We start from the raw sequence: 26,055 nt of genomic DNA on the forward strand, positions 1-26,055 counted from the left end.
GAGAATGAAAGGTTTAGTGAGAGTGAAGAACTGAGGGAGATCAACATTAGTAGAGAAATGGTGCTGGGAAAATTGATGGGACTGAAAGCGGATAAATCCCCAGGGCCAGAGAATCTGCATCCCAGAGTGTTTAAAGAGGTGGCTCTCGAAATAGTGGATGCATTGGTGGTCATCTTCCGGGATATTTTTGACTCTCGAACCGTCCTTGCAGATTGGAAGGTAGCTCACGTCACTCCAATATTTAAAAAGGGAGGTAGAGAGAAAGCAGGGAATTATAGACCATTAAACCTAACATCGGTAGTGGGGAAAATGCTTGAATCCATTATCAAAGACTTTATAGTGGAACATTTAGAAAGCAGTGGCAGGATCAGTCAGAGTCAGCATGGATTTATGAAGGGAAAATCATGCTTGACAAATCTGCTGGAATTCTTTGAAGAGGCAACCAGTACAGTCGACAAGGGGGAGCAAGTCGATGTGGTATAGTTGGACTTTCAGAAGGCATTTGACAAAAGTCCCGCATAAGAGATTATTGCGCAAAATTAAAGCACATGGGATTGGGGGAAATGTATTAAGGTGGATAGAAAACTGGTTGGCAGAGAGGAAACAAAGAGTAGGGATTAATGGGTCCTTTTCAAATTGGCAGGCAGTAACCAGTGGAGTCCCACAGGGATCGGTGCTGGGACCCCAGCTATTCACAATATATATTAATGATTTGGATGAGGGAACAAAATGTAACATCTCAAAGTTTGCAGATGATACCAAATTAGGTGGGAGGGTGCAGGGATCCTACAGCGTGATCTGGACAGGTTGGGCGGGTGGGCAAATCAATGGCAGATGCAGTTGTGGTAGACTGTGTTAGAAGGATTACGGTACCTGGTAATGCCGGAATACCATTGGTGGAGAATGTACTTGTTCCCATTGGATAAGCTTGCATGTTAGCTCCGCCCTGCAAGGCGGGGTATAAGAGCCCGTGCCGCCCCAGCAGCTTTCTTCTGTACCTGCGCTGCTGGGGGAAACATCTAGCGTATTAAAGCCTTCAATAGTCTCCAACCTCGTTTCTGGAATTATTGATCGTGCATCAATTTAATACGCTAGTTTTTAAAGCATGGAGCTCCGAATCAAACCGGAGTGTCTGCAACTGAGCAACGCGGCAAACTCAGCGGCAACCTTCAAGCACTGGTTGGCGTGCTTCAACGGATATCTCGGGACGGCCGAAAACATACACACGGAAGAACAGAAACTACAAATTCTGCACTCGAGGGTGAGCCCAGAAATCTACACCCTCATCGATGCTGCAATGGAGCTGCTAAAAGGACATTATATTCGTCCTGTAAACCAGGTCTACGCCCGACATCTACTAGCGACGAAGCGACAAATCCCTGGGGAATCACTGGAAGAATTCTACCGTGCGCTCCTGGTGTTGGGGAGAAACTGCAGCTGCCCGCAAGTTTCAGCAAACGACCACACAAAACTTTCGATCCGGGACGCTTTCGTTGGAGGTATGCTGTACTCCCAAATCTGCCAGCGATTGCTGGAGAAAGAGACACTAGGCCTCAAGGAGGCACGGGCCCTTGCCGGCTCCCTGGATGTGGCCTCTGAAACACCGCGCTTACGTCCCCGACCGCGTGGCAGCCCCCTGGGCAGCGTGGATCCCCTCCGCGGCCGACTCAGAGGCATCTCCCACCCCCCCCCACAAGCTTGTGCTGCGAGACAGCCTGGCAGCACCGGGGGCCCTGATGCTATTTTTGCGGGCAGGCCAAGCACCCCCGACAACGCTGTCCGGCCCGTTCATCCATCTGCAAGGGATGCGGCAAAAAGGGGCCACTTCGTGGCGGTATGCCAGGCCCGGGCGGTCGCTGCGGTCTCCGGAGGCGAATACGGACTGCCACCACAACCCTCTCCACGGACCCCGTGCGGCCAGTGGGTGCTGCCATCTTCCTCCTCCAGGGCCACGTGTGACCTCCGGGCGCCGCAATCTTGTCCCGCAGACGCAACGTGCGATGGATGGGCGCTGCCATTTTGTGCACCGCCAGCCATGTGCGACCAGTGGGTGCCGCCATCTTGGATGGACTCTCAGGACCCGAGCTCGGCTGACCACACACTGCCCGAAGAGAAGCTGCTGCCACAATTAGCCTCGGTGACCCTGGACCAGTCGCGGCCCCGAACACTCTCGACTGCTACGACGACGGTGCTTATCAATGGGCATGAAACATCCTCCCTAGTCGACTCTGGGAGCACGGAGACCTTCATACACCCCAACACGATAAGGCGCTGTTCTCTCCTCGTCCACCCCGTCAATCAAAATATCTCCCTGGCCTCCGGATCCCGCTCAGTAGAGATCAAGGGGTTTTGTGTAGCTAACCTCACGGTCCAGGGAAGGGAGTTCAAAAACTACCAACTCTACGTCCTTCCCCACCTCTGCGCGGCCACACTCCTAGGGTTGGACTTTCAGTGCAACCTCCAAAGTCTAACTTTCAAATTCGGCGGCCCTATACCCCCCCTCACTGTCTGCAGCCTCGCGACCCTCAAGGTCGATCCGCCTTCCCTGTTTGCGAACCTCACCACGGATTACAAACCAGTCGCCACCAGGACCGGATCTTTATTAGGTCAGTGGTCCAACGGTTACTGAGGGAAGATGTTATTGAGGCTATCAACAGCCCCTGGAGAGCTCAAGTAGTGGTTGTAAAGACCAGCGAGAAGCATACGATGGTCATCGACTACAGTCAGACCATCAACAGGTTTACGCAGCTTGGCGTGTACCCGCTCCCCCGCATATCTGACCTTGTCAACAGGATCGCGCAATACAAGGTCTTTTCCATGGTGGATCTTAAGTCCGCCTACCACCAGCTCCCCATCCGCACTAGTGACCGCAAATACACTGCTTTCGAAGCAGATGGGCGGCTCTACCACTTCTTAAGGGTTCCCTTCGGTGTCACTAATGGGGTCTCGGTCTTCCAACGAGAGAGGGACCGAATGGTTGACTGGTACGGTTTACGGGCCACATTCCCGTACCTCGATAATCTCACCATCTGCGGCCACGACCAGCAGGACCACGACATCAACCTCCGAAAATTCCTTCAGACCGCAAAAATCCTTAACCTCACGCATAACAAGGATATAACAAGTGTTCAGTACCGACCGCCTAGCCATCCTCGGCTACGTAGTGCGTAATGGAGTTATAGGCCCCGATCCTGAACGCATGCACCCCCTTATTGAGTTCCCCCCTCCCGCACTGCTCCAAGGCCCTGAAGCGCTGCCTAGGTTTTTTTTCCTACTATGCCCAGTGGGTCCCCAACCATGCGGACAAGGCCCGTCCACTGATCCAATCCACAGTTTTTCCCCTGTCGATAGAGGCCTGCCAGGCCTTCAGCTGCATCAAAGCAGACATTGCAAAGGCCACGATGCACGCCATCGACGAGTCCCTCCCTTTCCAGGTCGAGAGCGACGTGTCCGATGTAGCTCTGGCGGCCACCCTCAACCAAGCGGGCAGACCCGTGGCCTTCTTCTCTCGTACCCGCCATGCTTCCGAAATTCACCATTCCTCAGTCAAAAAGGAGGCCCAGGCCATAGTAGAGGCTGTGCAACATTGGAGGCATTACCTGGCCGGCAGGAGATTCACTCTCCTCACTGACCAACAGTCGGTTGCTTTCATGTTTGATAATGCACAGCGGGGCAAGATAAAAAATGTCAAGAACTTACGGTGGAGGAACGAACTCTCCACCTACAACTATGAGATCTTGTATCGTCCCGGGAAGCTAAACGAGCCTCCTGATGCCCTGTCCCGGGGCACATGTGCCAACGCACAAGTGGACCGCCTCCGAGCCCTCCAGGAGGACCTCTGCCACCCGGGGGGTCACTCAATTTTTCCATTTCATCAAGACCCGCAACCTGCCCTACTCCATCGAGGAGGTCAGGACAGCCACCAGGAATTGCCAAATCTGCGCGGAGTGCAAGCCGCACTTCTACAGGCCGGAGAAAGCGCACCTGATAAAGGCTTCCCTTTGAACGCCTCAGTATGGATTTCAAAGGCCCCCCCCCCCCCCACCGACCGCAACACGTACTTCCTGAACGTGATTGATGAGTACTCCCGGTTCCCATTCGCCATGCCCTGCCCGGACATGACCAGGACCACCGTCATCAAGGCCCTCCATAGTATCTTTACGCTGTTCTGTTTCCCCGCCTACATACACAGTGATAGGGGGTCCTCCTTTATGAGTGACGAACTGCGTCAATTCCTGCTCAGCAAGGGCATTGCCACGAGCAGGACGATCAGTTACAACCCCTGGGGAAATGGACAGGTAGAGAGGGAGAACGGAACGGTCTGGAAGACCGTCCTACTGGCCCTGCGGTCCAGGAATCTCCCCGTCTCCAGCTGGCAGGAAGTCCTCCCGGATGTCCTCCACTCCATCTGGTCACGGCCCTGTACCATGGCCAACCAAACACCTCACGAACGTCTCCTTGTCTTCCCCAGGAAGTCCTCCTCTCGGACCTCGCTCCCGACCTGGCTGGCATCTCACGCACCCATCCTGCTCCGAAAACACGTGCGGGCGCACAAATCGGACCCATTGGTCGAGAGGGTCCACCTCCTCCACGCTAACCCTCAGTACTCCCACGTGGCGTACCCAGACGGCCGACAGGATACGGTCTCCCTACGGGACCAGGTGCCCGCTGGATCCCCACACACCCCAACCAGTCCCACCCTCCCTCCCACCAGCGCACCCCACAGCCGCCCCCTTCCCAGGTGGATCGGTTCTTCCACCGGCCCCGTCTAGGGGTGATGAAGCGGCCACAGAAGCCGAAACCACGCTCCCGGAGTCACAGACACCCGAACCTCCACCGGCATTACCACCAAAGCTACGACAATCGCAAAGGACGACCAGGGCCCCCGATCAACTAATTGCTTCATTTTGAAATGTATATTATTGTTGTAAATAGTTAAGATGTAATAAGGCAAAACGTTGTACGGAGGTATTACGGTACCTTCATCACTGTAACTTCTACCACTTTACCACGTTGTAATACGAAGCCACCACCCCGCAGGACTCTTTTTTTAACAGGGGGTGAATGTGGTAGTCTGTGTTAGAAGGATTACGGTACCTGGTAATGCCGGAATACCATTGGTGGAGAATGTACTTGTTCCCATTGGTTAAGCCTGTATGCTAGCTCCGCCCTGCAAGGCGGGGTATAAGAGCCCATTGCTGCCCCAGCAGCTTTCTTCTGTACCTGCGCTGCTGGGGGAAACATCTAGCGTATTAAAGCCTTCAATTGTCTCCAACCTCGCTTCTGGAGTTATTGATCGTGCATCAGCAGTATAATTTGGATAAGTGTGAGGTTATTCACTTTGGAAGCAAAAACAGGAAGGCAGATTACTACCTGAATGGTTGTAAATTGGTAGAGGGGGGTGTGCAGCGTGACCTGGGTGTCCTTGTGCACCAGTCACTGCAGGTGCAGCAGGCGGTAAAGAAGGCTAATGGTATGTTGGCCTCCGTTGCAAGAGGTTTTGAGTATTTGTTGCTGCAATTATACAGGGCCTTGGTGAGGCCACACCTGGAGTATTGTGTGCAGTTTTGGTCTCCTTCTCTGAGGAAGGATGTTCTTGCTCTTGAGGGAATGCAGTGAAGGTTTACCAGACTGATTCCAGGGATGGCGGGACTGTCATAGGAGGAGAGGTTGACTGGGTTGGGATTGTTCTCGCTGGAGTTCAGAAGAATATGGGGGGATCTCATAGAGACTTATAAAATTTTAACAGGACTAGACAGGGTAGATGCAGGGAAGATGTTACCAATGATGGGTGTGTCCAGAACCAGGGGTCACAGCCTGAGGATTCAGGATAAACCATTTCGGACAGAGATAAGGAGACACTTCTTCACACAGAGTGGTGAGCCTGTGGAATTCATTATCACAGGAAGTAGTCGATGCTAAAACATTGAATATATTCAAGAGGCGGCTGGATATAGCACTTGGGGAGAATCAGATCAAAAGCTATGGGGAGAAAGTAAGATTAGGCTATTGAGTTGGTTGATCAGCCATGATCGTGATGAATGGTAGAGCAGGCTCGTAGGGCCAAAAGGCCTCCTCCTGCTCATATCGTCTATGTATCTATGTAACACCTTTTCCATCCTTAAGTTAACTGTCCCTCAATTCTCCTGTCCATCTAGGGGTGGTGTTGGCTGGAGATGGGGGGGCGGGGGTTAGTCTTGAGAGCTGTGTCTCAGAAGCCTACACTTCAGACATTAAGCTAGGAGGTGCACTGATGTATGTTTTAGCCAGATCTAGAATCACAATACGGACAGCTCTCACTGCTGCAGAGAAAGCAGTCACAGTTCTAAATTTAAATCCCATTGGCTCATCCCCGCAAACTACAGCAACCTTTCCACCAGATCAATCAGCTCACAGTACACTTCCACAGAAACCCTTCTTTTCTAGTTTGTAATTCAAAGTGAGGATGACCATGTTCATCACCTTGGGTGTTTGTTCAGGTTCCAGAAGGTGAGCAGATGACTGCTAAGGCCAACCTCCATCAGGAAGGTTCTGCTGCAAACAGGATAGGATTCCCCAGACGATTGGAGTTTTGGACAAGTTACTGGCTCGGGATTTTCTCTCCTCGTGGTTTTCTCTGACTCTGATATGCGCTTAATTTTGAAGGAGGCCACTGTATTTTTTATTTCATTGCAGCAGGTGCAGCGAACCTGGATGAGCTTCTCCCAAGACTCAGGTCGATATCAAAATTCCGAAGTGAAGCCCCTCAGCATGTCCATGGAACGCTTCCTGTGACCACCAAAAGAGAGCACCCCAGACTCAATGTCGGCATAGAAGATTTGCTTTTTCAAGCAAGCATCCTGCCTACATGCCCAACCCAGCCTAGTTGCGACTGTACCAATATGGTGTGGATGTTTGGGGTGCCAGCTCGGGTGAACATCTCAATGTCCTGCCATCTTATCTTCAGAGGATTCAAAAGTAGCTCAAGGGAAAGTGGTTGAAGTTCTGATGCTGACACATATTCCAAGTCTTGCATGCGTAGGGCAAAAGGGGCAGGGCTTTCAGTCTGGTCGGCGGACTTACTCCTTTTCATTCTCAGACTGATGTTTAAAATCGGGCAGGGATCATCAATGGCCTGTTTACCAAGGCAGCTCTGTTTATGCAATCTGATCTGAGTGGGTCATCAGATTTTCCAGAAGTACCAGATTCCCCATGCGGCTGTAACAAAACCTATTATCTAAACACAATATCTGCACCTTTATATTTAAAACAAAAGTGACATAGAAGATCTATGTGGACAAGATGCCACAGAAGTTCCAAAAAAAATCTTGTCATTAATAATTAATAGTTCAGTAAATATATTGATTGTTCCCCCTTTCTAATACATACAGTTGTGTTAAACATTAAGCAGGCTGTCAATACAGATGTGATTTACCCTTCCAAGTTATTTACACAGGGCATCTGCAAACACAGAGCCCCCAACAGTTTCATTAAGTATGCTAATTCACAGAATCAACACCTGCAGATTAATCAGGCAACATTTCAAATACTAGTAGATCTTTTTAGCATAAATATACGCATAGAAAATTAACGAAATACCACAGCAGATAGTCAACTTATTCCATATTTGTTGTCTGCACAGTTTTCAGCATTATAATTGTATGTGTCAGCGCATGTCAAATTGTCTTTTTATTCTTTCATGGGAAGTGGGCGTCACTAGCAATATCAGCATTTGTTGCCCATCCCATAAGGCCAAGTGGTGGTGAGTTGATTTCTTGAACCACTGCAGTCCATCTGGTGCAGGTACATCCCCGATGTTCTTAGGGAGGGAGTTCTAGGACTTTGATCCTGTGAAATTGAAGGAATGGCGATATAATTCCAAGTCAAGACAGTGTGCAGCTTGGAGGAGAACTTGCCTTTCCATGCATCTACTGCCCTTGTCCTTCTAGGTGATAGAGGTAGCAGGTTTAGAAGGTGCTGATGAAAGAGCCTTGTGAGTTGCTGCAGTGTATCTTGTTTAGAGTTGTCACAATGATGGGAAATTGTGATCGAGTGAAATGTATCTATAACTTCTCCAGCTAACCAAACACATACTGAACTGTTTAAAGAGAACCTGTTTTTGTTAAAAGATAAAAGAAAGGACACTGACCAAAAATGGCTACCATCAGTCACCTGATATTTTAAGTTGACCACTTTTTGGGATATGCAATCTATATGGATTGCTCTGCAGACCTGCCCTGACATATTGCATGGTAATTTCATACCTGGGAGGTGTCAAGGTCCAGTTCAAAAAGGCGACTCTTGAAAGGATAGCATTAAAACTGCAAAGTGCTGGACTTTAATCAACTGTAATTTTTTCAAGACCATGGGGAACTAGCCAGGATACACTCACTAAGACACTCAAACCCCATTGGAAGACAAAGTAACCCTATTTCCTGTTGGTTTCTACTATTATGAAATGTGTCAAGAGTTTCTAAGAAGGATAAAAAAATGTGATTATTTGTTCTGCAACAATGATTGCAAGACATGTTAATAAAATTATTTTCTTGGAATATAGAGACTGGGCGAGATTCTCCGACCCCCCACCGGGTCGGAGAATCGCCGGGGGCTGGCGTGAATCCCACCCCCGCCAGTTGCCGAATTCTCCGGCACCGGAGATTCGGCGGGGGCAGGAATCGCGCCGCGCCAGTTGGCGGGCCCCCCCCCCCCCCCCGGCAATTCTCCGGCCCAGATGGGCCGAAGTCCCGCTGCTAGAATGTCTGTCCCTCCGGCGTGGATTAAACCACCTCTCTTACCGGCGGGACAAGGCGCCGTGGGCTCCGGGGTCCTGGGGGGGGCGCGGGGCGATCTGGCCCCGTGGGATGCCTGGCCCGCGATCGGGGCCCAGCGATCCGTGGGCGGGCCTGTGCCGTGGGGGCACTCTTTTCCTTCCGCCTTTGCCACGGTCTCCACCACGGCGGAGGCGGAAGAGACCCCCTCCACTGCGCATGCGCAGGAATGCCGTGAGCGGCCGCTGCCGCTCCCATGCATGCGCCGCACGGCAATGTCATTTCCGCGGCAGCTGGCGGGGCACCAAAGGCCTTTCCCGCCAGCTGGCGGGGCGGAAATCAGTCCGGCGCAGGCCAAGACCCTCAAGGTTAGGTCTCGGCCCCCCAAGATGCGGAAGATTCCGCACCTTTGGGGTGGCCCGATGCCGGACTGATTTGCGCCGTTTCTGGCGCCGATCAGCGGACATCGCGCCGATTACGGAAAATTTAGCCCGGGATGTTTTTAAGAACTGGTTTTGCCAAGCCCGAGAGAGCGCGAAGTAATCAAAGGCATGTAGAAAAACTACTGATGGAAGCAGCAAGGAAATGGCGGAAATGACAGAGTGGATAGTCAGAGGCTTTTCCCCAGGGTAGAGGGGTCAATTACTAGGGGGCATAGGTTTAAGGTGAGAGGGGCCAGGTTTAGAGTAGATGTACGAGGCAAGTTTTTTACGCAGAGGGTAGTGGGTGCCTGGAACTCGCTACCGGAGGAGGTGGTGGAAGCAGGGACGATAGTGACATTTAAGGGGCATCTTGACAAATACATGAATAGGATGGGAATAGAGGGATACGGACCCAGTAAGTGTAGAAGACTGTAGTTTAGTCGGGCAGCATGGTCGGCACCGGCTTGGAGGGCCGAAGGGCCTGTTCCTGTGCTGTACATTTCTTTGTTCTTTGTTTGTTGAATCTCGTGCACTCTCTCTCCCTCTGAAACCAAGAGTAGCACTTTTTCTTAATAGTCTAAAAATCATTGATATTGATGGTATATTGCCATTGGAAATAACCTCAGGAGAAACTCATTGAATTCTGTGAAACTAATCACGGAATTAAAAGGAAGGAAATTGTCTCCATTAAAGTAGTTACCTGGACTTCAATTCCAGGATTTTAAAGGAAACTTGCCAACTTAAAACAACCGCTATATTCAACAATGTACATCTCAAGAACAAAGGACTTAATCGCATATTCTTATAACTCTTATTTAGACTCTTAGGTTTTTCTTACTTCTGCAGATGTGTGTGTGTGTGTCTTGGGGGGGGGGGGGGGGTGGGGGGGGTCTTTTCTCAGGTTTAGGATCTAATAAATTTCCTCTTTCTTTGACTCAAGACAGCCTGATTTGATTAGCTCATTTTAAAAAAGTAAATACATTTGGATTGGTAAAGAATTTTTAAAAATCCTTTGTTGTGACCAATGTTTGTGTTGAATAATGGGGAGCCAGTTCATCCCCCCTCATCCGGTCGTAACAAAATTGGGGGCTCGTATCCATAGATTGTACCTGGAGGCTAACAAAGAACAAGAATAAGGAAAGTAAATTGTTCCTTCAAAAAACAATTCAAAACTGCAAAAGGTTTTCTTGGGTCTATAATATTAAACAGTTACAATATACATGTTTAACGAGGGATTTCCTTTTGAGGATTTAAAGGTTCTGTCTCTCGAAAAGTTAAGGGGGTACCTAAATGAGGCTGTTTTAAGTGTGTATCAGTTAGTGCTTCAGGAAATAATTCTTCGCGATGGGTTTAAAAACACCATCGGTGGGATCCTCCACTTCGCCGTAAGCGCACTCACGTCTGCGGATTTCCCGACATCATGCGGGTGTCCACAATGGGAAACCCCATTGGCCGGCTGCCGGGATGGAGGATCCCACTGCCAGCGGGGGCGTGCCGCAGCAGAAAACGGGTGCGCGGGACAGAGAATCCCGCCCCATATGTTTCCCAATAAGAACAGGTGTCACGGTGGGACGTGGTTAGCACCGCGCGCCAAGGACCAGGGTTCAATTCCAGCCTTGGGCAACTGTGTGGAACTTGCAGTGGCTGCGTGGGTTTCCTCCCACAGTCCAGAGATGTGCAGTTTAGGTGTATTGGGCATGCTAAATTGCCCCTTAGTGTCCAAAAGGCTAGGTGGGGATAAGACTGGAATTGGACCTAGTTAGGGTGCTCTTTCAGTGGGTTGGTGAAGACACAATGGGCCGAATGGCCTCCTTCTGCCCTGCAGCGAGTTTATGAGTTAGGTCTCAGAGTTACAGAGGCATTGCACTTTAAGGCCACTGGCAGAAGAACATAAGAATTAGGAAGAGCCTTTTGGCTAAGATCAAGCCTGAAATCAGGTGCAAATGGCTGTTCTTGTCAGCTTGGATCTCGTATGGGGCAGCATGGTAGAACTGTCCCTTCACATCACCAGGGTCCCAGGTTCGATTCCTGTTTGGTTCCTGTCTGTGCGGAGTCTGCACATTCTCCCCGTGTCTGTGTGGGTTTCCTCCAGGTGCTGCAGTTTCCTCCCACAGTCCAAAGACGTGCAGGTTAGTTAGATCCTAAATTGTCCTTAGTGTCCAAAAAAGGTTGACTGGCCTCGTTCTGCACTGTAAATTCTGTGATTCTATGAGGAACAGAAAGTAACAGGACCTAGGCGGCAGCAACTCTAGCTAGGCAGGCAGCAACTCTAGTGGCTAGTATAGCTGCCTCGCAACGCCAGGGACCCAGGTTTGATTCCAGCTTTGGATCGCTGGCTGTGTGGAGTTTGTACATTCTCCCTATGTATTCTCCAGTTTCCTCCGACAGTCCAAAAATGTGCAGGTTAAGTGGATTGGCCATGCTAAATTACCCCTTAGTGTCCAGGTTAGGTGGGGTTATGGAGTTACGGGAATAGGGTTTAGGTAGGGTGCTCTTTCAGAGGGTCGCTGCAAATTCGAAGGGCTGAATGGCTTCTTTCTGCACTGTAGGAATTCTCTGATTATGAGCTATTCCTCAAACCCTCATCCCAAAGTAAACCCTCCCCTAGTTGCGCCCCACCAACTGAAAGGGTTAAAGATGGGAGAGCGTTGGAAACTGAACAGCTATGGGAAAGAAGGGACAGCTGGAAAGAAGGGACAGCTGGAAACACAGGGTGCCCTCCTCAGGCCAGGCATTTTGGTGCTGAGAAAAAAAGTGAGGCAGACGCCTGTGTGGTTTAACTGCTGAGTTAGGACACCTCCGCGCTGACTGTTGGAGGTTACAAGAAAAACCCATGGGGTTGATCAGAGCGCATAATCGCCACACAGATAATGGGTGTCAGTCAGTGTTATAACCCTCACGAGACCCACGGGGATGACCCAGTTGATCGCCCCATGGGGTTCGTGGAATACGATCACCCTCGCTGAGGGGCAGAGGATGAACAGCGGGGTTCGTTAATTCCCCGAGATAAAAGCCGGCCCAAGAGGGAACCGGTAACTCAGGATGGTCCCGGCTGGGACTGGAGTATTGCTTAGTTGCTGTATTTCCGAACTGGGAGTAGGAAATAAACTACATTTGAGTTACCTTTTCAGGGCTCCTCTTTGGCTACAAAGCCAGATAGCATAGCAGACCAGACTATGGCTCTGACTGGAGTAGCACACCACTGTAGTTGCACTACTGTGAGTGCGGGTGAGTTTTCAAGGATTTTGTAACAGAAGGAGAAGTGGTCACATTTCCCCAGAGCGAGGCGAGTAGCTTGTAGTCATACTGAGGTTTCAGGGGCAACCAAACACTATTGCTGGGAAAAGGCATGACTCTTCAACAGAGAGTGTAGTAAGTGCCAAAGTGATGGCAAATGGTGTTGAAGGAGGAATGGTGACCCCAGTTTTCTGATGGATGTGGTCAAACTGCTTCTCTCCAATGACCTGGTGGGATCAAAAGTGATTTCTAGGGACAGGCTACGTAAAGAGCCTGGGAACAAACAGCAATATTCTGCAGAGCTGCAGAGAACTGGGGAATGTTTCGGGGCCAAAAAGGAGGCAATAGAACCTGTGAGCGTTGGAGTAGGTACAAAAAAGCTGCTTGAATTTAAAAAGGCGTAAGTTAAGCTTGTTGAGTAAAAGAAGATCAAGGTAGGACCTCCTTTACACATTGTAATTGCTATCACTGCGCACCAGTGGTGGAGGGAGTGAAGGTTTATGTTGGCAAATGGGGTGTCGATCAAGCGGGCTGTTTTGTCCTGGATGGTGTTGAGCTTCTTGAATGTCATTGGAGCTACACTCATCCAGGCAAGTGAAGACCATTCCACATTCCAACACACTCCTATCTTGTATCTTGGAGGGCAGGGGAGGGCAGGCATTGGGGAATTAGGAAGTGATTAATTTGCCTCAGATTTCCCAGCCTCACATGTCTTGTAGTCACAATATTTATATGGCTGCTCCAGTTCAGTTTCTGGTTAATGGTAATATAAATTTAGGCACAACCTGCAATGCCAGGTGAAAAAGCCAATCTCACATATTTTAGCTTCATAGTACAATGGTATAATGGCAACTGCTGTGTTTAAAGCCTGAGAGGTTCTCAAGATATTTACCGATTTTTATCAGAGTCAACTTTGTGTCAATGTTTGGAGAAAACAAACTTTAGCACTAATGGTAAACATCTGGCCAACATTAAAAGGGTATCTGCATCAAACAAAAAAATGACAGACTACATTTATATAGCACCTTTCATGCTCACCGATGTTTCAAAGCGTTTTAAGGCCAATTAAGTACTTTTGAAGTAGACTCAGTTGGAATACAGAAAATGAAGTAGCCAATTGGTGCATAGCAAACTCCCGAAAAAAGCAATGCGATAATTTTCTTTGTGAGAAATTGATTGAGTAATAAATATTGACCAGGACATCCGGGGTAACTCTCCTATTATTCCTCTAAATAATGTCTTGGAATATTCTACATCCACCTCAGAAGGCAGATGGGATTTTGGAAAGATGCCAATTGATGGTGCCAAAAGATGCATGTAAGCCAAATGCCCCATTTTCTCCAATTAGAGGGTAATGCAGTGACGACAACTGGCCAGCTCCATATTCCTTAAAGCAGATACGGGTCTTGCATTATCTGAAGCATAATATAACTAAGAAGAAGAATTAAGGAGTTTTTTTTTCATTCACCCATTGGATGTGGGCAGCTTGGCAAGGCCAACAGTTATTGATCATCCCTAACTGCTCTTCAGACATTGGCAGTGAGCTGCCTCTTGAACTGTTGTAATCCATGTGTGGTGTAAGTACATCCACAAGTCTAACAGGGAAAGAATTCCAGGATTTTGACCCAATGGCGATGAAGTAATGACAAAATAGACTTCCGGGTGCGGCGATGACCAGCTGAGTCGCACGTTTCGGCAGCTCCCGGTGAAACGGACTTTTGGGCACTTGATAGGAGCCCCAACGGCAATTTTGACGGCTAAAAACACTGTGCGGTAAACCAGAAGGGAATCCCCCCTGGATACGGATGGAAAAAGGAGGAGAAAGTGGCCGGATTGCAGTGGATCCTTTAGAACAGCAGCAAGGAAGGCAAGCAAAAACCAAGATGGCGTCGGAAGGTGGCAGTTTAACATGGGGCCCTGAACAACAAGAGTTCTTGAAATGCTGTGTGGAAGAGCTCAAAAAGGAAATGAAGAAAGAGCTGTTGGCCCCGATACTACAGGCGATCGAAGGGCTAAAGGAGGAACAAAAGACCCAGGAGCGGGAGCTTCGGGTCGTGAAGGCAAAGGCAGCCGAGAATGAGGACGACATACAGGGCCTGGTGGTGAAGACGGAGACGCATGAGGCACATCAGAAACGATGTGTGGAAAGGTTGGAGGCACTGGAGAACAACGTAAGGAGGAACAACCTGAGGATTCTTGGTCTTCCTGAAGGTGTGGAGGGAGCGGACGTCGGGGCATATGTGAGCACGATGCTGCACTCGTTAATGGGAGCGGAGGCCCCGGCGGGTCCGTTGGAGGTGGAGGGAGCATACCGAGTGATGGCGCGAGGACCGAGAGCAGGAGAAATTCCCAGAGCCATAGTGGTGAGATTCCTCCGTTTTAAGGATAGAGAAATGGTCCTTAGATGGGCAAAGAAAACTCGGAGCAGTAAATGGGAGAACGCGGTGATCCGCGTTTATCAAGACTGGAGTGCGGAGGTGGCGAGAAGGAGGGCGAGCTTTAATCGGGCCAAGGCGGTGCTTCATAAAAAGATAAAATTTGGAATGCTGCAACCGGCAAGACTGTGGGTCACATATCGAGGGAGGCACCACTACTTTGAGACGGCGGATGAAGCGTGGACTTTTATTGTGGAAGAAAAACTGGAATGAGCGGGTTATTAAAAAGAACGTTTGAACAGAGTGGTGGGGCGAATGTGGGGGGCAAAGAGGGGGGTTAAAAAGGGGGGAAAGAGGAGTTTTATGTACTAATCCTGCGATGTGGTAACTTTTCTCTCTCCCACAGGTGGTGATGGGGGGAGGAGGGGAGGTGGAGGAGATGGGGCGTTGGCCATTGGGGGCGGGGCCAAGGGAGAAGCGCGGGCTTGGTTCCCGCGCTATGATAATCATGGCGGGAATAGAGAAGCAGGAAGGAGGGGACGTCGCACGGTGCGAGCCGAGGTCACGGGGGGAAGCCGAGGTCGGCCAGAGTTTGCTGACTTCTGGGAGCAACATGGGGGGAGTAATTACGCTAGCGGGGGATCTAGCGGGGGGGGTGGGAGGGGGGAATTACTGGGTTTCTGCTGCTGGGGAGAGGGGGGAGCTGGTATGGGAGGGGATGGGCGGGGGGGGCACCGCCTGGGGGAGATACAGCTGCGTGGGAACCGGGTGAGGAGCTGGAAAAAGGGGATGGCTAATCGACAAGGGGGGGGGGGGGTAGGAAGCCCCCCAACCCGGCTGATCACGTGGAACGGGTACTCGCACACCTTAAGAAACTTAAGGCAGATGTGGTTATGTTACAGGAAACGCACCTGAAACTGATAGACCAGGTTAGGCTACGCAAAGGATGGGTGGGGCAGGTGTTCCATTCGGGGCTAGATGCGAAAAACAGGGGGGTGGCTATATTAGTGGGGAAGCGGGTAATGTTCGAGGCAAAGACTATAGTGGCGGATAACGGGGGCAGATACGTGATGGTGAGTGGCAAACTACAGGGGGAGACGGTGGTTTTGTTAAACGTATATGCCCCGAACTGGGATGATGCCAATTTTATGAGGCGGATGCTAGGACGCATTCCGGACCTAGAGATGGGAAAGCTGATAATGGGGGGAGATTTTAATACGGTGTTGGAACCAGGGCTGGATAGGTCGAAGTCCAGGACTGGAAGGAAGCCGGCAGCAGCCAAGGTACTTAAAGATTTTATGGAGCAGATGGGAGGTGTAGACCCGTGGAGATTTAGCAGACCTAGGAGTAAGGAGTTCTCGTTTTTCTCCTATGTCCATAAAGTCTACTCACGAATAGACTTTTTTGTGCTGGGAAGGGCGTTGATCCCGAAGGTGAGGGGAACGGAGTATACGGCTATAGCCATTTCGGATCACGCTCCACACTGGGTAGACTTGGCGATAGGGGAGGAAACAGGAGGGCGCCCACCCTGGAGAATGGACATGGGACTAATGGCAGATGAGGGGGTGTGTCTAAGGGTGAGGGGGTGCATTGAAAAGTACTTGGAACTCAATGATAATGGGGAGGTCCAGGTGGGAGTGGTCTGGGAGGCGTTGAAGGCGGTGGTTAGAGGGGAGCTGATATCAATAAGGGCACATAAAGGGAAGCAGGAGAGTAAAGAACGGGAGCGGTTGCTGCAAGAACTTTTGAGGGTGGACAGACAATATGCGGAAGCACCGGAGGAGGGACTGTACAGGGAAAGGCAAAGGCTACATGTAGAATTTGACTTGCTGACTACGGGCACTGCAGAGGCACAATGGAGGAAGGCACAGGGTGTACAGTACGAATATGGGGAGAAGGCGAGCAGGTTGCTGGCACACCAATTGAGGAAAAGGGGAGCAGCGAGGGAAATAGGGGGAGTGAGGGATGAGGAAGGAGAGATGGAGCGGGGAGCGGAGAGAGTGAATGGAGTGTTCAAGACATTTTATAAAAAATTATATGAAGCTCAACCCCCGGATGGGAGGGAGAGAATGATGGGCTTCTTGGATCGGCTGGAATTTCCCAAGGTGGAAGCGCAGGAAAGGGTGGGACTGGGAGCACAAATCGAGGTAGAAGAAGTGGTGAAAGGAATTAGGAGCATGCAGGCGGGAAAGGCCCCTGGACCGGATGGATTCCCAGTCGAATTCTATAGAAAATATGTGGACTTGCTCGCCCCGGTATTGACTAGGACCTTTAATGAGGCAAAGGAAAGGGGACAACTGCCCCCAACTATGTCTGAAGCAACGATATCGCTTCTCTTAAAGAAGGAAAAGGACCCGCTACAATGCGGGTCCTATAGACCTATTTCCCTCCTAAATGTAGATGCCAAGATCCTGGCCAAGGTAACGGCAATGAGAATAGAGGAATGTGTCCCGGGGGTGGTCCACGAGGACCAAACTGGGTTTGTGAAGGGGAGACAGCTGAACACGAATATACGGAGGCTGTTAGGGGTAATGATGATGGCCCCACCAGAGGGGGAAACGGAGATAGTAGTGGCGATGGATGCCGAGAAAGCATTTGATAGAGTGGAATAGGATTATTTGTGGGAGGTGTTGAGGAGATTTGGTTTTGGAGAGGGGTATGTTAGATGGGTGCAGCTGTTGTATAGGGCCCCAATGGCGAGCGTGGTCACGAATGGACGGGGATCTGCATATTTTCGGCTCCATAGAGGGACAAGGCAGGGATGCCCTCTGTCCCCATTATTGTTTGCACTGGCGATTGAGCCCCTGGCGATAGTGTTGAGGGGTTCCAAGAAGTGGAGGGGAGTACTTAGAGGAGGAGAAGAACACCGGGTATCTTTGTATGCGGACGATTTGCTACTATACGTGGCAGACCCGGCGGAGGGGATGCCAGAAATAATGCAGATACTTGGGGAGTTTGGGGATTTTTCAGGGTATAAATTGAACATGGGGAAAAGTGAGTTGTTTGTGGTGCATCCAGGGGAGCAGAGTAGAGAAATAGAGGACCTACCGTTGAGGAAGGTAACAAGGGACTTTCGTTACCTGGGGATCCAGATAGCCAAGAATTGGGGCACATTGCATAGATTAAATTTAACGCGGTTGGTGGAACAAATGGAGGAGGATTTCAAGAGATGGGATATGGTATCCCTGTCACTGGCAGGGAGGGTGCAGGCGGTTAAGATGGTGGTCCTCCCGAGATTCCTCTTTGTGTTTCAGTGCCTCCCGGTGGTGATCACGAAGGATTTTTTTAAAAGGACTGAAAAGAGCATCATGGGTTTTGTGTGGGCCGGGAAGACCCCGAGAGTGAGGAAGGGATTCTTACAGCGTAGCAGGGATAGGGGGGGGCTGGCACTACCGAGCCTAAGTGAGTATTATTGGGCCGCTAATATTTCAATGGTGAGTAAGTGGATGGGAGAGGAGGAGGGAGCGGCGTGGAAGAGATTAGAGAGGGCGTCCTGTAGGGGGACTAGCCTACAGGCTATGGTGACAGCCCCATTGCCGTTCTCACCGAGGAACTACACCACAAGCCCGGTGGTGGTGGCTACACTGAAGATTTGGGGACAGTGGAGACGGCATAGGGGAAAGACTGGAGCCTTGGGGGGGGGTCCCCGATAAGAAACAACCATTGGTTTGCCCCGGGGGGAATGGATGGGGGATATGGAATGTGGCAAAGAGCAGGAATAACGCAACTGAAAGATCTGTTTGTGGATGGGAAGTTCGCGAGTCTGGGAGCGCTGACCGAGAAATATGGGTTGCCCCAAGGGAATGCATTCAGGTATATGCAACTGAGGGCTTTTGCGAGGCAACAGGTGAGGGAATTCCCGCAGCTCCCGACACAAGAGGTGCAGGACAGAGTGATCTCAAAGACATGGGTGGGGGATGGTAAGGTGTCAGATATATATAGGGAAATGAGGGACGAAGGGGAGACTATGGTAGATGAACTAAAAGGGAAATGGGAAGAAGAGCTGGGGGAGGAGATCGAGGAGGGGCTGTGGGCAGATGCCCTAAGCAGGGTAAACTCGTCGTCCTCGTGTGCCAGGCTAAGCCTGATTCAGTTTAAGGTATTACACAGGGCGCATATGACTGGAGCACGGCTCAGTAAATATTTTGGGGTGGAGGATAGGTGTGCGAGGTGCTCGAGAAGCCCAGCGAATCATACCCATATGTTTTGGTCATGCCCGACACTACAGGGGTTTTGGATGGGGGTGACAAAGGTGCTTTCAAAAGTAGTAGGGGTCCGGGTCGAACCAAGCTGGGGGTTGGCTATATTTGGGGTTGCACAAGAGCCGGGAGTGCAGGAGGCGAGAGAGGCCGATGTTTTGGCCTTTGCGTCCCTAGTAGCCCGGCGCAGGATATTGCTAATGTGGAAAGAAGCCAAGCCCCGGGGGTGGAGACCTGGATAAATGACATGGCAGGGTTTATAAAGCTAGAGCGGATTAAGTTCGTTCTAAGGGGGTCGGCTCAAGGGTTCACCAGGCGGTGGCAACCGTTCGTCGAATACCTCGCAGAAAGATAGATGGAATGGAAAAAAAGAAGGCAGCAGCAGCAGCCCAGGGTCGGGGGGGGGGTGGGGGGGGGGGGGGGGGGAGGAGGAACAAGAAGGACTCTCAGGGTTGTTAATATATACTGTATAATATGTATAGGTTGTTGCTACAGATAATTATATATTGGACTGTTAAATTATATATTTGGAGAGTGTTACTTGTAATAAGGCAGTTGCCAATTAGGGTTAGTTTTCATTTTTGATATTTATTATTGATTCATTCATTTTTTGTTTATAAAATAGGTCATTGTTATTTGTGTTGTTATAATATTGTGTAAAGGATGCACAATGTACTGTGTTGGTTGACCAAAAATTTTCAATAAAATATTTACAAAAAAAAAGTAATGACAAAATATTTTCTAATCAGGCCAGAATGTGAATGAGAGATTAATTTTGTAGGTGGGGTTTGTGTGTGTGTGTGTGTGGGGGGGGGGGGGGGGGGCTGAATATTTAAGATGGTGGATAGGGTGCCATTCATATGGACTTCTTTGTCCTGGATGGTGTGGAGCTTCTTGAGGGTTGTGAGAGTTGCACTCATCCGGGAGAGGGGAAAGTAGTCCATCACACTTCTGATTTTTGCCTTGTATATAGTGGACAGGATCTGAGGGGTCATGAAACGAGTTACATGCTGCAGAATACCCAATCTCTCACTTGCTCTTGTAGCCACAGTTTGTGTGTGGCTGGTCCAGTTAAGCTTCTGGTCAAGGGTGACCCCTACGATGCTGATGGTGGAAGATCTGTGATGATAATGCAGTCAAGGAAGGTTAGGCCCTCTCTTGTTGGAAATGGTCATTGCCTGGCACCGTGTAGCCTTAATGTTTTTAAAAATATATATTTTATTAAAGTTTTTCGATCAACCAGGAATTTTCCATTTTTACAACTTTGTAACAGTATATACATTGATCGTTTTTAAAATAATATATTAACTAACGGCAAGTGCCAACACAAATAAGAAACAAAAAGAAATAGTAACATTGAAAAGATAAATATGAACAGCAAATATATAACACACAAAAAAAACCCGAAGACCCGAATGCACCCCCCCTCCCCCCCCCCCCCCCCCCCCCGGGTTGCTGCTGTTGTCTTTCCTATTTTGTGTAGCCTTAATGTTACTTGCTAATTATCAGACCCTAGCATGAATGCTGTCCAGGTTTTGCTGCATAGAGGCAGAGACTACCACATTGTCTGAGGCATTGGGAACAGAACTAGAGAGTGTGCAGTCATCAGCAAACATTGTCATTCCTGACCTTGTGATAAAGGGAAGGCTATTTATGAAGCAGCTGAAGATTGCTTGGATGATGGGTCTACAGTAATTTTAGTGCTTAGTACATGAAATATTCAATGGATTTTATGATTGAATGTGTACAAATAACTTAATAACATTTGTAGAATATTAAATTGGTCAGTATTACCCACTGTGCAATAGATTTAAATCCATGCCTAAGAATACCAGTTGAAATAACAGTGGGGGGAGAAAGAAGATTGTGTCTTTGAATGTAGTTTGTTTATTTACCCCCCCCCCCTATAAATAATCTTTACAAGTCAGCAATATTGAAGCTCAGACTTCATCATTAACCAATTTGCTTCTAAACTTGGATTAACACAATCAGATTAACTAACTTGACCAGACATGACTGAACCATTTTTTAAAGTCCAGTATTAATACACGATTGCATTTCATACAGGGTTGCAATCTCACCGGTGCAACAGAAATGAAAATCTCATCAGTCAAAACCCATAACACTTACATTAAGTAATGTTGCTGAAATTAGAGATATTAAGAAAATGCTGTGCCCTGATTCAAAGTATGATTAATGAAATGGGAGTCAAGGCAAATGCTGCACAACTGGTGCCTTGTATCTGAACATGTATGGGGTAGAATTTCTGCAGCGGTTTCTGGATTATCTGCTGTATTCTTGGTAGATGGTCAGTGAAAACCCTGAGGGAATATCCAGTTAAACTGCTTAAGGTGGAAGAGAGTTGAGGAGAACACCCAGTGAAATTACTAGTGTATAGTTCAATTAACTGCCTGCTGTGGTCAGCTGTATTGGAGCCACTTTGTTTCTCAAATGAAACACAAAAGCAGTTCAACAAAAAGCTGATCCCAGAATGGAGAGGATTGAGAGTTGAAAGCTAGACAGGTCATTGGTGGGACTTTCTGGGCTAAAGTTTCTTGCAGTAACACAATTAAGTATCTGACTGGAATTTTGCCTAATAGTGACAACTTTACGTTGCCACAGATTTCTATAATAATTATCTTTATTATTGTCATAAGTAGGCTTACATTAACCCTGCAATGAAGTTGCTGTGAAAATTGCCTCGCCTGTTCGGGTACACTGAGGGAGAATTCAGAATCTTTCGGGACTGTGGGAGGAAACCAGAGCGCCCGGAGGAAAGCTGTGCTGATACACCTATCAAAGTCACCAATGAAAATCTTTCAAAGTACAGAGATCCAAACAAAGCACTCATTAGCACAAATTATTTTCTTTTGGGGGCACAATTTTGCTGTTGTTCACCTCATCAATTCTAGACTTTACAAAGGGAAAATTAAATTCACTTTCATTGTTATTTATGAAACTCAATAAAAAAATTAAAGATCAAAAACTATTGCAGAAAGGTGATGGTACAAATGATCCTGTCTGGAAGAGTTCTCTGACTTCTCTAAAGAATAACATTTCAAATGTGCATTTATATAGAATAAAAGAACTTCTGCACAAATTGCATAATTCTGCTGGCAGTGTTTACAGGTTCATGGTTCAACATAATAGATTACCCAGTGTGTGAACTTCTGTATTCGTAGCTTTAAAAATGAATTGTCATTGCACATACATCATGTTGAATCCAATGTGATAGTAAAACAGAAAAAGGAATGAATTCATATCAGAACATGCCTTAGAAATGTTACAAACCTGTTTTTTTAAATCTTTCTCTTTCCCATAATTGCCTTTCCACTCTCTTGAGGACTTGTAACAAGATGCAACATGGCCTTTGATTCATCATAACAAGCCATTTTTCACATGTCAGTCCAAACAGGAAGTGACGGAAGGCTATTCAATCATAGATGAATGAATTCCTTTATTATGTTGCCTATTTCCTGTCCCTAGTTACCTGTGAAGTGGTGAAGGGTTGTATAGATGTATCATTTAGATCACAAAAAGGAGCCTTTCATGCTCAGTCCTTCCAAGCACTAGGCAAAGGATATCAGACATCATCCATGATTTGGTATGAATCTCAATAAAATCGAGATTACATTTGGCTGTCTCCAATTGGCATGGGAACATGGGTGCCTTCCAGTAAGAATGTCCAGTAGAAACCAGATGAAATGGAGGGTATTGTGAGCAAAGTGGCAGCCTTTGTGATCTCCTGGACATACTCCTGCAGAATAGAGAGTACAGGAATCTGACCAGAATATACAGTTTTAGTGCCACTCCAGCAGTCTTCCCTAATGGGCAGATAAAATTTCCCTGTCATGGGATAAATCCAGTGACCTTTGGACAATGTTTGTACATTTTATTTCTAAATCGTAAAGCTGGTCAATAATATAAGTTGGACCAAGTGAAATGAAATGAAATGAAATGGACTATTGTGTTGTTTTCTCTGTCTGTAAGCATGGTCTTCATTCAGTATCTCCAGTTAATATCACATAAATAATCAGGAACTCACTGGGGTTGGGGGTTGGCAGGAAGTATGGGAGGGAGGAAATTGAGGTAATAAACATTTTGAGAGATGACTACACTGCTATCATTTTACACTTGGCTTCACGTTCGAAAAGAGATGGATGCACACAAAAAAATACTCTCCTTCAATTTGCAGCTTTTGCATCAACGACCCTAACACAATATCTTCAGTGGTTTCATAGTTTGGGAGAGTCTGGCACTATCTTGAAACAACACATATTTGCAAACCCAATAGAAGCAGATTCCTCACAATGAAATCATTGAGTTCAAACTTTAGAGAAATAAGCCAGCGATTTTGTCCTCAATGATAAACATGGCATGGGGCCTGATTGCACTTCGACCTCTTGCACAAAGAATTAAATCCCATCTTACCATCAGCTGATTGGCCCTTCATGATTCCTTGTGGGCAAATGTTGACAGGATGAGCAGCCTTATTCTTGAAATGGATTTTTAAAGTATCCCCTACTTCCGCTCGCAGCGTGGGGCCCAGTAGACCTGTAAAAATTCCCCACAAAGTGAAAGATTGCAAAAAAGTGTATCATAACCAAAATATCAACATCTTCTCATCAACCGTAGAAAATGGTAAAACACGGGAGGCACGATGGAGCAGTGGTTAGCACTGTCGCCTCACGGCGCTGAGGACCCGGGTTCGATCCCAGCCCCGGGTCACTGTCCGTGTGGAGTTTGCACATTCTCCCCATGTCTGTGTGGGTCTTACCCCCATAACCCAATAGGTGGATTGGCCACACCAAATTGCCCCTTAATTATAAAAAATTTCAAAAGAAAATGGTAACAACACAAGATGGTTTAACTCGAGTATCGCTTGATAGCTCCACATTGTTTTTGATTTAATAGTGAAATTAGTTACCTCTCCAGGCAGGGCCATCCTTTTCTATGGCAAAGTTGGAGTCATGATACTCCTTGTAAACTATCTTAGAATAGGAGTCGGTTGTAGCAGAGCAACTGGAAAAAAAAAACACCATTTCAGAAATATTAGTGCAGTCGTAAAAGCGCTGAACAATTAACACAAGTGCAAATTTAATGGGTTTTTTTTTTTGGGGGGGGGGGTTAAACTGCTGTTTAAAAGTGGATTTGTACCTTTCCCCTCCATGTCTGGAATAAACCCATTCAGTTTCAACAGCAGCCAAATAGTACAGCCTGACTGCCGACAGTCCGCCGTCTATTACAGATGAAATTAGCAGCAGGAGTGTGCAGCAGCGCTTCATGCTTCCCACCCGATCCAGTGTTTGGAAAAATGTCTTTCTCCAAAGTCCGCGAACTTGCCCGGTTTTATTTGGATTCTGACGTGCGCTGTGCAGCCCCGGTGACCTGGGAGGGATAGCCTCCAGTCCGCCCACCCACCAGCACATCCGCTACACAACATGAAAGAACACATCGTGCCATCAGCCTGCACAGACCCGTCACACACCTCCGGGTAAACACCGGGGTCAGTCACTTACTGCGTGGAATACCGCTCGTTTGGCAGCTGAATTTCCGCTCCGTCCAAATTTCCATGCAACATCCGCACTGACCCAGAAGAAAAGGATCGCGCGAATTACACCCCCCAAAAATTGGTGCATTTCAGCTCGAGCCTGTCAGAAACACGTTTGATTAAGATACAAGTTCAACTGTAATTTTAAATGAGCTAACTGTCCCTTTTCTCAGATCTGATGGAAGATTGTGGACCTGAAACGTTCGATCTCCCTCTCTCCACAAATGCTGGTGTTTCCCAGCGTTTCCTGTTTGAATTTTGTATATTTTTTGAAGTGCTGGATTTTGCTTGTTCGCAACCCAAATACACTTTGGAAAATGCACTGGGGGAACACCTACCTCGTTCCTCTACAGGATGTTCCAGGCTCGTGTGCTGCCTCATTAAGGACATGGGCCGTCATTCTCCGACCCCCCAGCGGGACGGAGAATGGCCGTTGGCCGCCGTGAATCCCGCCCCCGCCGGTTGCCGAAGTCTCCGAAGGGAGAAAAGTCGGCGGGGCGTTAATGTCGCCGCTGCCGTCGGAGAATGTCACGGGTCTGCGCAAGGCAGCCGATTTTCGGCCTGCCGATATTCTCCCTTCCGGATGGGCCAAAGTCCCGTCGACGTGATGACCGTTCACGTCGACGTGAATCAAACCCACTTTTCATCGGTGTGACCCGGTGCTCCAGGCTCACGTCGACCAGCGTGGTGTTGGGTGACGGCCTGGGGGGTTGGCTCTGGGCAGGCGATGGCGTGGCCGTATTCTGAATGTGTGAGGAGAGGTGTGTCTCGGGTTGTGTGTGTGTGTGTGCGGCGGAGGGGTGGGGGGTGGTTAGAGTGGGCTGGGCTCCGGGGGAGTGCCGGGAGGGGGGTCCATGCCGGGGAGGGGGATGGGGGGGTCCGTGCCGGGGAGGAGGTTGGGGTCCGTGCCGGGGTGGAGGTTGGGGGGTGGGGGTCCGTGCTGGGGAGGGGGATGGGGGGTCCGTGCCGGGGTGGAGGTTGGGGGGGGGGGGGGCCGTGCCGGGGAGGGGGATGCGAGGGCAAGTGAGTTGGTCCACCTGGCCAGGTGCCAGCCTCCAACAGTTGGACCCATATGGGCAATGATGACATGTCGTCGTTCCCCTCCCCCCCACCAGGCCGTCATGTTTTCCGATCATCCAGCGATGTTGGCCGCCGTGGCGGCAGCCGCTCATGTCTATGTTGCCCTGGATGAGGAGGAGGCGGAGGAAGAGGAGGAGGAGCGTGCCAGAGAGGCGGCGCAGGCTGCCGCAGAGGGACAGGCGGCAGCCGCCCAGGCTGGAGGGACACCTGACCGACAGGACGAGGAGGGGGAGGAGGACGTCGCGGCCCCACGGCAACGGAGGCACCCGAGGGCGCCCCTTGTGTACCGACCCCGGCAGTCATACCAGGACCTCACGGACCGGGAATGCAGGAGAAGACTCCGGATGAGGCGGGAAACCGTGGCACACATCTGCCACCTGCTGGCACACCTGTCACCGCGTGGCACTGGCGGGGGACACCCTCTCCCCGTGTCCGTCAAGGTTA

At 49.1% G+C, this 26,055-nt stretch overlaps 1 protein-coding gene across 1 annotated transcript in view; it reads right to left on the reverse strand.

Annotated features, from left to right (window-relative positions):
• f5 (coagulation factor V) overlaps positions 1-24,335 on the reverse strand; it is a 229,780-nt gene extending 205,445 nt beyond the window's left edge. The window contains exons 1-3 of the mRNA XM_072513824.1: positions 24,138-24,335; positions 23,908-24,002; positions 23,412-23,534 (exon numbers count right to left, since the gene is read on the reverse strand). Of these exons, the coding sequence (XP_072369925.1) occupies positions 23,412-23,534; positions 23,908-24,002; positions 24,138-24,265 (346 nt within the window). The 5' untranslated portion in view covers positions 24,266-24,335. The remainder of the gene's footprint in view (positions 1-23,411; positions 23,535-23,907; positions 24,003-24,137) is intronic.
• Positions 24,336-26,055: the final 1,720 nt, after the last annotated feature.

This window comes from Scyliorhinus torazame, chromosome 8 (assembly GCF_047496885.1).
Source record: "Scyliorhinus torazame isolate Kashiwa2021f chromosome 8, sScyTor2.1, whole genome shotgun sequence".
Taxonomy (NCBI): domain Eukaryota; kingdom Metazoa; phylum Chordata; class Chondrichthyes; order Carcharhiniformes; family Scyliorhinidae; genus Scyliorhinus; species Scyliorhinus torazame.